Raw genomic sequence first — 13,434 nt, 5'->3', positions numbered from 1 at the left:
TACATAAAATGGCGACTAACAACCGCATCCAAAGAATTATTTTCCGTTTCATAAGTAGTTATTTATAGTAAATGTATTCTTGATTACTTTAAATAATGCGCCTTCGGAATATTATATTTTGTAACAAGAATTTATGAGATGAAAAATAATATTAGTAGCTTACTCTGTGAAATTCATCATTTCGTAACAAACGCCATAATTCTTATTCTAAAACTTCATAAAAAAAAAAAATAAATAAAAATATAAAATGTTTATCTATCAATAAATTATGTAATTATAATTTATCAGTTAATTATTTGACCATTTCACTTATATGACTAGAATTAATTCCAAATTCCTTACTTCCACATTCCTACACTTAAATTCTAAATTTCATGACTTCGTTGTGCACTAACATTACCCTAACCTCTTCTCAGTCTCTAATTAAACTTCTCTCATTAGGGTTACCTCATTAATAAAACTAACCTACTACTAGTTCACTTTGAATCTAAATAAAAACTGGGATTAATTAAGAATAGTTGATTTTTAATTAATCATTGCTAATCCAAGAATAAGATATCCCTTGGCTCAGTAACCGACTAGAGTTCATTAACTATTGATCTGGGAGTTGTATGAAACGTATTAAATAATTTTTTTTTTTTTTTATCATACATCTATTATATTAACAACTACTTTCAACTTCGATGATTTTATTTTAAATAAATCAAGTCAAATTTCCGTATATTATCTAATATAATAATCTAATAATATAAAAAAAAAAAAAACTTTTCAAACTTCTGTATAGTGTACAATAGCAATAAAATTGATATTATAGATAATTTAACATCAGTAGAGCAACTGATGTAATAAAATAAAATGAGCATACTTTTCATTTTAGTTCTTCTAAATCGTAACAACCATGGAATTAAGATACTCAGATCTAATTTACACGTGAAATAAATATTTTCTTTCAAAGTGAAATAAATACTTTTTCTGACATTGATTCTCTGAAGAAAGAATAATAACTACGTTTTTTAACTTTAGGAAAATAGTTAAGTTACAAAAATTTCTCTTTATGAAAAATGTTTTTACAGAAAAAAGAGATAAATGAAAACTGGCTCTTTGGCTTTTTTTGTTTTATTTAGGTAAGGTAAAACGAATTATGATTTTTTAAAATATTTGGCTAATTTAAAGATACCTATGTAAAAAAAATGTAAAACATATGCTACAATTTGTAACAACTTTAAACCGATTCTACGGGGATTGCAAATGTCATAATTCCTAGGCATTAAATATTGTCTTAATTAGGCGAAGAAATAATTATATAAATATAATTTATTTATAACAATACATATATTATATATTTCTGTAATATGGTTATTTTTTCATTGTGGAGACTAGATAGCTTGAAATAATGGTAAGAGCCGTCCAGATGCAATTCCAAAGTCAAACATTTCTTGTATTTTCTATAGATTTTAATTAAAACTACTTTTAAAAAAAGAAAATTAATAAACAAAATTAACTCCATTTATCATTTTAAAAACTATGTTCTGAAAAACAAAATATGAATCAACACAATACGCTTGGGATTCTACTTGAAAAAAATAAATCATTAACATGATATTTAATATTATTGAATCATTGGGGACTCCTTCCTCTAGTCCTATTTTTCACAAATATCAGAAAATGAAATAAGTGTTGGACATATATTTTCGAATTCCATAGTTTCGCGAGGAAACCCTTGATGTGACTGTAGAAACTTGCAGAAACAAGATACTAATATTCGTAATTTTATTTTATAACTAATACACTAAAGTTTTTACAGTATTCTCATAAATAGGTATCCTATAGGCATAAATAAGTATAAAGATACCTATTTATGACTAATAGTTGTTTTTTATTCGATCAAGTATAATGTATGTTAGTGAAAATAAATTTTTTATCTATCCGTTAAGTAGGAAAATGAAAGAAATTTCAACTATACAAGTATATATAATAATTAAAGGTATAACTTCTAATTCATAGATGGTGAAAGAAAAACAGTATTAATTTTAAGGTTACGCGCCATTAAGGTTTTCTAAATAATGATAATGTTGAAATCATCCGAAGGTCCTGTATCAAAATTAAACTGACAAAACTTACCCACTTAAAACATATTGCAAGTAAATCATGAAATTTAACAAGTATTAAAATATGTTTGAGATGTATGACATTTATTTTAAACGTTAAAGTCTACAATCCAGTCATTCAAGTCTCTTAACTTTATCTCATTGCAATGAAAAATATTGGTCAAAATTTGATATATTAATGATTTAAACAATGTTTTTACATTATCAGTAAAAACTAAAATGCCGAAAAGACAACTTGATTTTTGAAATATGAAATAAAAAGGTTTATAAAACTATAAAACATCAAAAGTAAATTAAAATCTCAACGAATTAGCTTACTAAAGATAAGCATGTAAAAATCTTACTAAAACTTGCCTTGATTTTACCGTCATCAGCACCACTAATAAGTTGTTTGTTGTAGTAGCATAGAGTCACGACGTCATTTTCATGTTTATCTTCAGGTGCAGCAGAGCCAATTAGTTTTAGCGGGTTAGGGAGTGCAGGGACTTTTTTACCTGGGGCCGCCCAAATTTTAGCCATTTCGCGGGTTTTATTCCTATTCCTCGGGCTACACCGTTGATCTGTGGAGTCGGTTTGATACTGCGGCGAGGGAAAGCTATTTTTAAACAAAATACCGGATTTATTCAATTTTAGCTTATATAATATTTTTAGAGGGTTCGGCTATTTTTAGATTTGGAAAATAACATCGAATAAACTTTTCTTACTTTTTTAAACCTTAACTATGTTAATGCTGTATATTTATGTGGTTTCAAACGAAATATTTCAGTATAGGAAATACATATATTTTTTTTTTATTAAAAGACCTAGTCCGATGGTGTACTTCGTATGTTAATTAATACATATTTAAGATGGACAATTTAAATTACATCGAAAATACATCTGAGTTTCAGTAGCAATTTATTTTTATTTAACTACGTCTGTTTTTGAATTTAAGTAGCTCATTCGAATCATTTCATCGATAGTAAACGTTAAACCAAGTTATTTGAAAGGCATTGGCTGCAAACATTTGAATTCTGTCAGCTGCTTTAAAAAAGGCGCTGCACTGCGCCTTCAAATGGTGTGTTGTTGTTTCTAAGTAGGTGGTGTTTTACTTAATTTTTAGTTATGAAAGGGTCCTTAGCTAGTTCTGAAATTTCTACAAATACAGAAGATTCAGGAGACGATAATGTAAGTCGAATGCTTTTATTCTTTTTTTTACAAGTACAGAAAATTAAGGTTGAGTGAAATTTTTATGAAATACTTGTTTTTTTTTTAATTGATTTAATTCTTATGTACTTCTATTACATTTGTAGTTTTAATCCCTTAATGATTAGGAATTTAAGATTTTTGTTTGCAGGAATCCTAGACCATTATAGTTTCTGAATTATAAGGTTAAGTTCCCTTTATTACTTTTATTGATACTGTTTTGTATCTCCTTCTGTCATTATGCTGCATTATTTTCCTTAAAGCAATGAATTTGAATTTTTATAAAAATATGAAAAATTAATTAGCAAATTAAATAATTTTAACTCTAACCAGTTTTGCATTTTTATTATTTATTAGATAGATGAATTCTACTTTGTTAGCAAAACTAAGCATGCTTCTTGCAACCATATCTTTTAAATTTTACTTTGTTGGAATCTTTGTAGTTATCTTAAATTTTGTTAATTCATTGTACTGCAATCTATATTAAGTAAGACCTTACCTTAATATTTTCATCATTAGAACCACTGATGAGTTTATTGTCTTGATACCATAAGGCTACAACATCTCCTTTGTGGTTCGCTTCTTTAGGCGTACGTGCTATTATTTTCATTGAGTCTCCCGACATTGTGCTGTTGAGGCATGGGCCTACAGAAGTGACATTAGAATTAAATTGATTTGGAAATTGAATAAATACTGTGCATAGCCTGTATTTCCTCTATCAATCTAAATCTATGAAAAGAGCTTCTGTAGAAACAATTCTGGGATTCTTCTCATTTTCAACAAAAACACCATGGATTAAATCATTGGTTTAGTGGCTAAAGTGATTAAATACTACTTTATTCAGAGTCACTTGATCACTTTTGCCTGTATCTCCACAAAATTATGGTATATAATTTAGGTATTTTAATATAACACTAATTTGCTTTAATTGCGCATTTGAAAAACAAAAGTTTGATTTTTTGGGGGGGGATTGGTCTTGTTCTGAAGATACTACCATAGACAGGGGTTACTTTCTCACTTTGGGCCACTTTACAGGCTGTCCAAAAGCTAGTAGAGGTGTTACAAAGTAACCCCATTACAGTGTTTGGAGTATGTCAAATACAAAAACAAACTCTTTTTTATAGATGCATGACTATTGAAGCAAATCAGCAACATGGAATTGACCATTTCTTTTTCCTTCACATCTTGAAGTCATTGAACCCCACAATATACAAATATTGTGAGGTTTTATTTGAAATAGCATTTAGTTGAACTAATAAATCTTGTTTCTTGTTTTTTTTTTTATTTTAATCATGTGCTTTATTATTGTCATTAGCTGCAAACTTAAAAGAATTGGTTGACAGCTTTGGAAACTTTTCAAGATATATTTTAAATGAATCATGTTACTTTAATGAATACCTATATTCTAATAATGAATTTAAAGTAGTTAAAATTTAGGGTGCAAAGGTGATACGAAATTCTACTTAAAATACCTGCATAAAATTTTAGTCTGCTTAAAGTTAATATTAAAGTTTATATAATGTTTACGTATTATTATCGCAAAAGGGCATACATTTTCTACTAGACCTTGCTTTTGTTTTTATTTTTTTATTTTTTTTAAGGTTTATCAAGATTTATTCAAATAACAGCATTTTTTTTAGTATTATGATCTCTAAAGATCTAATTAAACTAAACAATTATTTTAAATTAGATCCTGCTTAGAATTATGAATATACTTTAAATTACCAGCAAAGTTTATAATTTATTAAAGCTACTTTATAATTGAATTATGACTTTGCAAATTTGTTTCATTATAGTATGTGTTTATTGTATTTCTTTCAAATTCAATTAGAAAGTTTTGTACAATATGTATTTCTGAATCAGTTAAAATAATTGCTTAGTTGCAGTCGATCTTTTTTGATGATAACAGAATGGCCTATGGGGTTTTGTACATAGGCTTCTTTAGGGCCTTGGTCTACGATACTGGTCTTGGTCTGTTGTATAGGCCATTTTCTGGAACCTGCCCACACTAGTAGCAGGTCTCATCATCAACCATCCCCAAACACTTACTGATGTGGAGTGTTACTCTTTTTGAGCTGATGCAATGTGTTAGAATAAGAGTTAAGTTCCGGAACATTCCAACTGTTCATCCATATTCTAGCTTCTTAAAAAGTTTTAGTGTCATTATAAATTTTATTTAATAATTCTTCATTTTTTATATCCTCATTAATATAAAATGTTTAATTTTTCTTTAATGTATTTAACCTGTGAAAACAGTTAAAACATACCTGTAACCCCCGCCTTCAGCGGACCCAGCCCAACCCCTTATAATGCCATGTGACAAAGGCAGGGCACCAGTTTATATACACATGTTTATATACTCAGGTATATATTAAGATTGTTGCATATATATATATTCAATAAAGGAGGTCAGAAAGAAACATACAGAAACGGACTCAAACTCAACCGAGGACTACTAACTTACTAACTATAGACATTACAAAATCTGATGATCTCCATCATCAGACAGCAGACTCCTCCAATTTTCAAGCAAAATCACTTTCCTCATTCCCCTCTCAAAATGTACTTGAAATGCAGTACAAGAGAGATTAATAGTTACCAACCCACTATATATCAAACCCTTTAGATCCAGGAAGCTTAAAAGTAAAAAAAAAATTAAACTACCAGAGTGATTAAAAAATTTAGACACAGAGATATAAAAATTAATTGATAAATATTATGATCAGATATCCTTAAAAAATTCTTTCACTTTCAAAATAATATTCAAAACACTATGGGATATTACCCATAGTCTTTTTATTTTTTCTAAATCAATTATTGGTTGTTATGTATTTACATTATACTTCATTTTTTTAATATTTAAATAGGAATCCTCTAATCACTTTATGTTACATTACTTTAGTTTTGAAAATATTTATTTTATTGTTAAAAAACCAAAAATTAATTAAAAATTTAATAAAACCATAGTCATTTAAAAATCTTTATTCTTTGTACTATACAAAGTGAAGATTATAAATCGTTTTATGTATTTTGTTATAAAAGACAAGAGTTTTGCTCTTTGTTTTTGTTATTAATAAAGAAATATATCAAAAATACATGAGGTAAAAATGTTTTCTAACAATATAGTTCAAACTGGAACCTATAAATCTCATTAATTATTAAAGTGATTAATAAATTTGCTGAACCAAGTTCAACCAGGCAATTACAAACAGAGTAAATTTTTATAAATAAAATTTTTTTTAATGTTTTTGAAAATCCATGCATTAAAAAATCAGAGGTTCCGATGTTATATTAGTTTCACTAAGAATTTATTTTATTTTTTGTGTTTATTAATTTACTTTCTTTTCTTTTTTTTCATATTAAGCAAACATAAACAATTTTATCAAGAAAGATTTTACTTATTATTTCTTGTATTAGAAAAGATTTTTTTTTTTTTTTCCTCTCCATAAATGAAATGTTTTGTAACAATTTAGAATACATTGTAAATTTGTGACAAACAATAATAATGCATTACGAAAATAAAAAAAATATTACTGTTAATTTAACCCCTAACAAAATTTAAAATTAAAATTTTTTTCTCAGTAAATTTTTATATATAATTAAAATAATATCATTAACATACATATTAATTAACTTTCCTTAATCTTGGTATAATATTTTATGTTATTTTCTTACCTGATCAATTGTATTCCAATAATTCTTAAGCTGTCTTATGTAATAGAGGAAACAAACTGACCAATAGCTTACAACAAATGGTCTAATATTGGATATAGCTTTGCTAAATTTAAAACAAGGCCTAGAACAATTCACTCTATTATCTATAACTGCCAAACCATCTTCTGCATTCTATTAAGTTTTCTTTTTTCTTTGTAATTTGATTTTATGAGGATAGATTTTCATGGGAATATTAAAAATAGTAATAAAATTTTCAATTTAAAAAAGATAAATTTGGAGTCATACATAGTGTTATTTATTTTCTTTTAAGGATGAAACTTCTAGCGTTGGTAGTAATACAACAGATAATGCTTCATCCCGCAGTGCAACGCCTACACAGCACCGTGTGAGTAGAAGAGGTAGACGTGGTAAACAAAAACCTACAAAGCCTAAACTGCAATATAAGTTTACGTAAGTTCTCAGCTACAGAATAAAATATTTATTAAAAGTTTGTCTGCAAATTTTAATTTGCTCAATAAAATTTTATGATTATGTATTTTTGATACATGTGTTATGTTTTGTATTTTTATTAAGTCCATGTTTTTCATTCTTCAACTCATTTTAGAGAAAGCATTCACTAACATATTTTTAAACCATTTTTTTTATTTTATCATTAAATAGTTTGTTTAATGTACGTGATCTTTATATGTAAAGGTGTAGTGTAAAGGAGGAACACGGGCAGCCATTGTTTGGTGCTCAGATCAATCACCTACTTAAAGAAGGCCAACCACTCATTTTTGCTGCTGTCGGTAGTAACAGAGTTACTATTTATGAGTGTCCGGAAGGAGATGGTATTAATCTCTTGCAATGCTATGCTGATCCTGATGTATCCTTTTATGAGAATACTTTATATTAAATTCCATAAATGAGAAATCTCATTTATTTTTATTTTATTTTTTTTTATGGCATGTTACATTTAATATCATAAGAACCATTTTATTTTTTTTTATGGTTATATTATATATTTTAATGAAAATAGTTTAAGCACTCACTATATAAGAATAATGAATCTGTTTGCATTTGTTAACAGTAGTTGTTAATATTGTATTGCAGTATTGTGTTTTTAAAATATAAGAATAGTGTATGCTACCCCTTTAAGAACTTTTAAGGAAAATTATTATCAAATGAATGAATTACTGGTAAAAAATATAAAAAACAATTTTAGCTGTTTTTTATAATGACCAAGATATGTGAGTTGAAATATTAAAAAATTAAAGATATAATCAAACAGAAGATAGTTAAAGATGTGTTTAGAAAATAAACAAAACAATTATTATATTATTGGCATAAGTGTGAAACCATGTAAATTTCAAATCCCAATTTTTCATGGGAGACAAATAATTTTCAAAAAATTAAATACTCATTATATTAAGGTATTGTTTTAATAGTATGTAGCATCAAGTGAAAAATTTGTTCTACACATAATTTAAACAACAATAAATGATGACCATTAGTTTCAGAATAATTTAGTTTCAGAATAATCTTGGTTTCATTGTGTGTTTAAATACAATAGAACTCTGCTAATCTGTCCTTATTGGAACCAAGACATCATTGCTTTTAGCAGAACAGCCAGTTATTCTAGAGTGTATAATGGAAAAACAACATATAATATTGTTGTTTTTTAAAACTTAAAATGCAATACAAAACTAAATATATAAGTGATGTGTATATTAATATATGAAGAAGTTAAATTTATTAGACCAATTTAAAATAATTATTTTATTTTTTTGTCAGTTAAGCAAGGTTTTTCTGTATATATATTAATCTATTTATTTATATTATTTAATGGTTTTCCTTAACACAAAAATATAAAAGACTGAAGAAAATTTTTACACGTGTGCCTGGTCTTATGATGATGACACTGGGCGACCTCTTTTGGCTGTTGCTGGCTCTCGTGGTATTATTAGAATAATATCACCATATGTGATGACATCTACAAAGCATTATATTGGTAATCTTAATTAAATTTCAAGGTAGCTGTAAATTTTTATTTTCTACCTATTTCTAGTTGTTTTTGTTACTTTTATAGGTCATGGCCATGCCATTAATGAGTTGAAATTTCACCCCCAGGATCCCAACATACTTCTTTCAGTTTCAAAGGATCATACCCTGAGGTTGTGGAATATTAAAACAGATGTATGCATTGCCATTTTTGGAGGTGTTGAAGGACATCGTGATGAAGTTCTTAGCGCAGTAATTCTTAATTTTTTTTTTATATTTATAACTTTTATGTTTAAAGTATTTCTGCCGTCTTGACACTCTCAAAAGCATTTGCAATTTGGTATAGTGATAGCTAATAGTGCTTTTGTCTTGGTAATCGAGTATATATAATAATATTCATTTTGTCATATTTATTACAAAATAATAATATTTTATATCTAACTAATTTTATTTTCGTTTTTCAACTAATTATCACAGGGTGTCTACCAGTAGAAATGTTTGGTATGGTTGGGAATAAGTTTGAAATTCACATTAAATTCTGCAATAGTCAGGAAATTCGTTGTTAGTTCTAAACTTTAATGTCTTATCCTAATTTTCACTCGCAGTGGAATAGCTAATTTTGCAGTTGAATTAAAAATGAAAGAAATCCATTATCCTAAGTTGTCAATAAATCAATCCAAATGGTTATTCCCAAAAAAGTACTTTAGTATTGATAAGCATTTTGGCGACTATTTTAGAATATTCTACTGCTTTGGCATTCCTCAAAAAATGGTTGGCAACTGATGATACACTGCTTCCAATCCAACTCGAGTCACAGACTTTGTCAAATCATTGTCATTTATGAGATTATGGATTTGTGGTATATCAAAGATTCACAATTTCAATTTTTCCACACTGAGACCTCTAATGAAGTGTCTCCAGCAAAGTTTTACAAACTATAAGTGGTTCCAAATATTTATCTTCCGAGTTGTTTTAAAAAAAATACTTGATTAACTTTTCAAAAGAATATTAGATAAGTTTGATAAACCTAGTAATTTGTTTCTTCATTGTTTTTCTTTACAGAATTTTCCATACTTATAGCAAATAGGATTGAGATCATTAACACTAAGATTTAAGTTGATCAGTCTTGTTTGTTCTAAAAAAGTAGTGTAAAAGGTAGAAAAACAACAAGTTTTATTGACACATCTTACTTCTTACTTATAAAAAATGTGTTAACAAAACAATATGCTTTAAGGATTATTATACTTGAATAAACATGACAAGAGACTGTAAAAACATTTTGGTTTTGATGGATCAGTTTATAATAACCTAGTTTTTGTTATAAAAAAAATAAATAAAAATGTAATTTACGTAAATTTTACTCCAATATACATGTCACAAAAAAAATTTATAAGGGTGATTCATGTCATGGTGTGTCTTAGCCGGGGCTTATGGGCCTGATTAGCCCTTCTTAGGACTTCTTCTCATTGAAATCCATCCTCTTCTCTAGCTCCGTCTCCTTACTTCTGTGTTCTGTACCTACCTCTCTGCTGATCTGTTCTCCTCTCATAGGAGCGTTACTTTTTAGGAATCTTATTTCCCATTGGCTATCATTTATCATGCCCAAGAATAATAATGAGAATATGTCACCAGGGGCTGCCAGTCTTTGGTACAGATGGTGTGTATAAACTACCTGGCTAATGGATTTTGACCCTTATATCCATTAACTCCCTGAGAAAGGTGTCCCTGTTTTAACAGATATCCTTCCCAGGACACAAAGACATTTGTCATATCAGTTATAATGGTTAAAACATCGATACATAGCACATTCAACTAATATAGCTCATCTATTTGATGAACTAATAGTCATAGGCTATCTATCATCATATTCCTTGTTTCTAGGATTTTGATATGCGTGGTGAAAAAATAATGTCTTGTGGAATGGACCATTCGCTGAAGTTATGGCGTCTTGACAAGGATTATATTCAGGAAGCGATGAAGGCATCATATTCATTTTGCACTGCCCGGTCTCAAAGACCATTTGACTCTTTAAAAGAGCATTTTCCTGACTTCTCAACAAGAGATATTCATCGTAATTATGTTGACTGTGTTCATTGGCTTGGAGATTTCCTACTTTCAAAGGTTAATTATTTACTGCTATAATTCTGAAATAGTCATTTGAATTTTTTTTTATTTAATTTTATATATTTATGATAATATATTTTCAGTCTTGTGAAAACTGTATAGTTTGTTGGAAACCAGGAAGATTAGAAGAAAAAGAATTGAGAAACAACGAAACTAATGTCACTATTATTCATAGGTTTGACTTCAAGGAATGTGAGATCTGGTTTGTTCGATTTGCATTAGACTTCTGGCAAAAAGTATGCTTTCACAATGTTTATTTATTTGTTATTAGTATATTATTAGTCAATAACGCATCTTCTATAGATAATTAAATTTGTATTGAAAATATTGATTTTTACCACCTTTTTGATGTTAAAAATGTAAGTTTTTAAATGAAATGAATGATTTTTAGATGCAGAATTTTAATTAGTCAAAGAATCTTTAATTATGAGAAGTAGGCATATGAGCTTTTGATCAGATCCCCATTGTTTTTTATATAATAAGGGAATGTTGGTTTTATTTGTAAAATTATAACATTCATCGTAATTGTTATATTTCTGTGTTACTTCTCTCATTCTGGGGTTTATTAATTTTAATTATTCTTACGCTCTTGTAGTTAAATGTAATAGATTTATATACTTATTTTTTATATTTTACAGATTTTAGCACTTGGTAATCAAGTTGGGAGAACCTTCGTTTGGGATCTAGATGTTCAAGATCCTACCCGTTCACAGTGCACTGTCCTCTCTCATCCCAAGTGTAATACTGCTATCCGCCAAACAACTTTATCTCGAGATGGCTCTGTTCTTCTCTGCGTCTGTGATGATGGGACCATTTGGAGATGGGATAAGATACTTTAGCCATTATGTTAAGATTATTTAGGGTTCCATTCGATTATTCCATATTTAGATAGATTGTAAGTAAAAAGAAGGTTATAAAAGAAACATAGCTCAGGACATACTGCCTTAAAAACTTCGGAGACTTTCATCGATTATTATGTGTAAATAGGCTTTTTTAATAATGATTTTAAAAAAATAAAAGGCTAACAAAAATATTTTTATCATAAAAGTTCTGTAATATAATGTTGAAACTTTCAACTTATGAATTAATTTATTAAAAGTGCATTATGTTCACTCATCATCCTTCGAATAAGGAGTTAGATTAATAAATGATTAAATTATGTATATCTGTCTGTATAATATTTTAAAAAAGTATTATATGACTTTTATTGAAAGTGTTAGTTACATAATAGATTTAATCAATGGTTTACAAAAAATATATGCAATCCATTAAAAGTATTTCTTAAACCTTTCATTGAAGAAAATAGCCATTATTATTTAGATTTCCTCCAAGTGTTTCTAAGTTTAAGTTTTCATTTTGTTACAATGCATTGGTTTTAAATTTTAAATGGTATGTGTCTTCTACCACATTTGTGTTCCTGTTAATTAAAATTTTCCATTGCGTACATCTTTGTAAAGGCTGATTTGCTTATAATGATTTTTATAATGCTTATATTTGACCATTTTTTCATTTTTTTAAATAAAGTTATTTTATTTATTTGTGTCAGAACTTCTTTCTGTTACTCACTTGTGCCTTTGTCATTATGTCTGAATAGTATATTATTATACAATATTATTGCTAAAATATATAATATAAATATCGCTGCTTTGTTTTAATAGTGGCACATTTGAAATATATATATATATATATATATATATAGCTCTATTAAAGAATAAGAGCATTAAGAAGGTGCAAGAGACTTGTCCACAGGAAGAGGAAAATACAATGTAAAAATAAGACTACAGAAGATTAAAAAAGAGATAGTCAATAAATAAAGGAAACCTCCCACCATCAGTATCATAGCAGAGGAAAGAACCTTGATTACCTATAAGCAGATCGTTTTGGACTGAAGGGCTGAATACTTATAACAGGGCAGAGATCATGTTTGTGCTGGCATGATTTTTTGGGTGATGGTACAAATAAACTACTTGTGTATCAATGTACTCAGTGTTAAAAACAGAAAGGCAGCAGCAATTAACAGAAAACTGGCGATCTTTTATTATGGAAGAGGCTAAGTCTGAAATGACTGGAACGTAGCTTAATGATAATGACTAAAATGTTTTGATTTTATTTTAAATACGAAATACTCCAAAGCAACCTAGTAATTTACAGAGCATATCATCAAATAAAAAACAAGGTGTCAATAGTTGACCATAGATGAGTATGAGGAGATGGTTGGGTGTGCAGTCAGTAAATAAATAATTATTTGTTTATTTGCTGACCACCCCAGCCATCTCGAAATAAAAACTTTTTTTTTTCAAATGTGCCACTATTTAAACTGATTTAAAATATTTTTCAAATTTATGACAATTGGATATCACTA

The 13,434-nt window shown here is 27.9% G+C and overlaps 2 protein-coding genes across 3 annotated transcripts in view; one reads left to right on the top strand and one right to left on the bottom strand.

The window, feature by feature from the left end:
• LOC106685703 (UDP-N-acetylglucosamine transporter TMEM241) overlaps positions 1 to 7,052 on the bottom strand; it is a 79,884-nt gene extending 72,832 nt beyond the window's left edge. Inside the window, exons 1-2 of one of the 2 annotated variants that reach the window (XM_024360010.2) lie at positions 6,969 to 7,052; positions 3,793 to 3,938 (exon numbers count right to left, since the gene is read on the bottom strand). In XM_024360010.2, coding sequence (XP_024215778.1) covers positions 3,793 to 3,918 — 126 coding nt within the window. In that variant the 5' untranslated portion in view covers positions 3,919 to 3,938; positions 6,969 to 7,052. Of the gene's footprint in view, positions 1 to 2,462; positions 2,699 to 3,792; positions 3,939 to 6,968 lie in introns of those variants that run through there. The other variant, XM_024360009.2, reaches the window with a different exon arrangement.
• escl lies at positions 3,115 to 12,587 on the top strand. Its single transcript, XM_014428519.3, has 8 exons — positions 3,115 to 3,275; positions 7,279 to 7,418; positions 7,662 to 7,833; positions 8,823 to 8,958; positions 9,037 to 9,200; positions 10,830 to 11,069; positions 11,156 to 11,308; positions 11,711 to 12,587. The coding sequence occupies exons 1-8, from the start codon at positions 3,213 to 3,215 to the stop codon at positions 11,909 to 11,911; spliced, it is 1,269 nt and encodes a 422-aa protein (XP_014284005.1). The 5' UTR covers positions 3,115 to 3,212; the 3' UTR covers positions 11,912 to 12,587.
• Positions 12,588 to 13,434: the final 847 nt, after the last annotated feature.

Source organism: Halyomorpha halys, unplaced genomic scaffold, assembly GCF_000696795.3.
Source record: "Halyomorpha halys isolate HHAL.00 unplaced genomic scaffold, Hhal_1.1 Scaffold725.1, whole genome shotgun sequence".
In the NCBI taxonomy this organism is placed as follows: Eukaryota; Metazoa; Arthropoda; class Insecta; order Hemiptera; family Pentatomidae; genus Halyomorpha; species Halyomorpha halys.
This window is presented reverse-complemented; position numbering and strand designations above follow the sequence as displayed.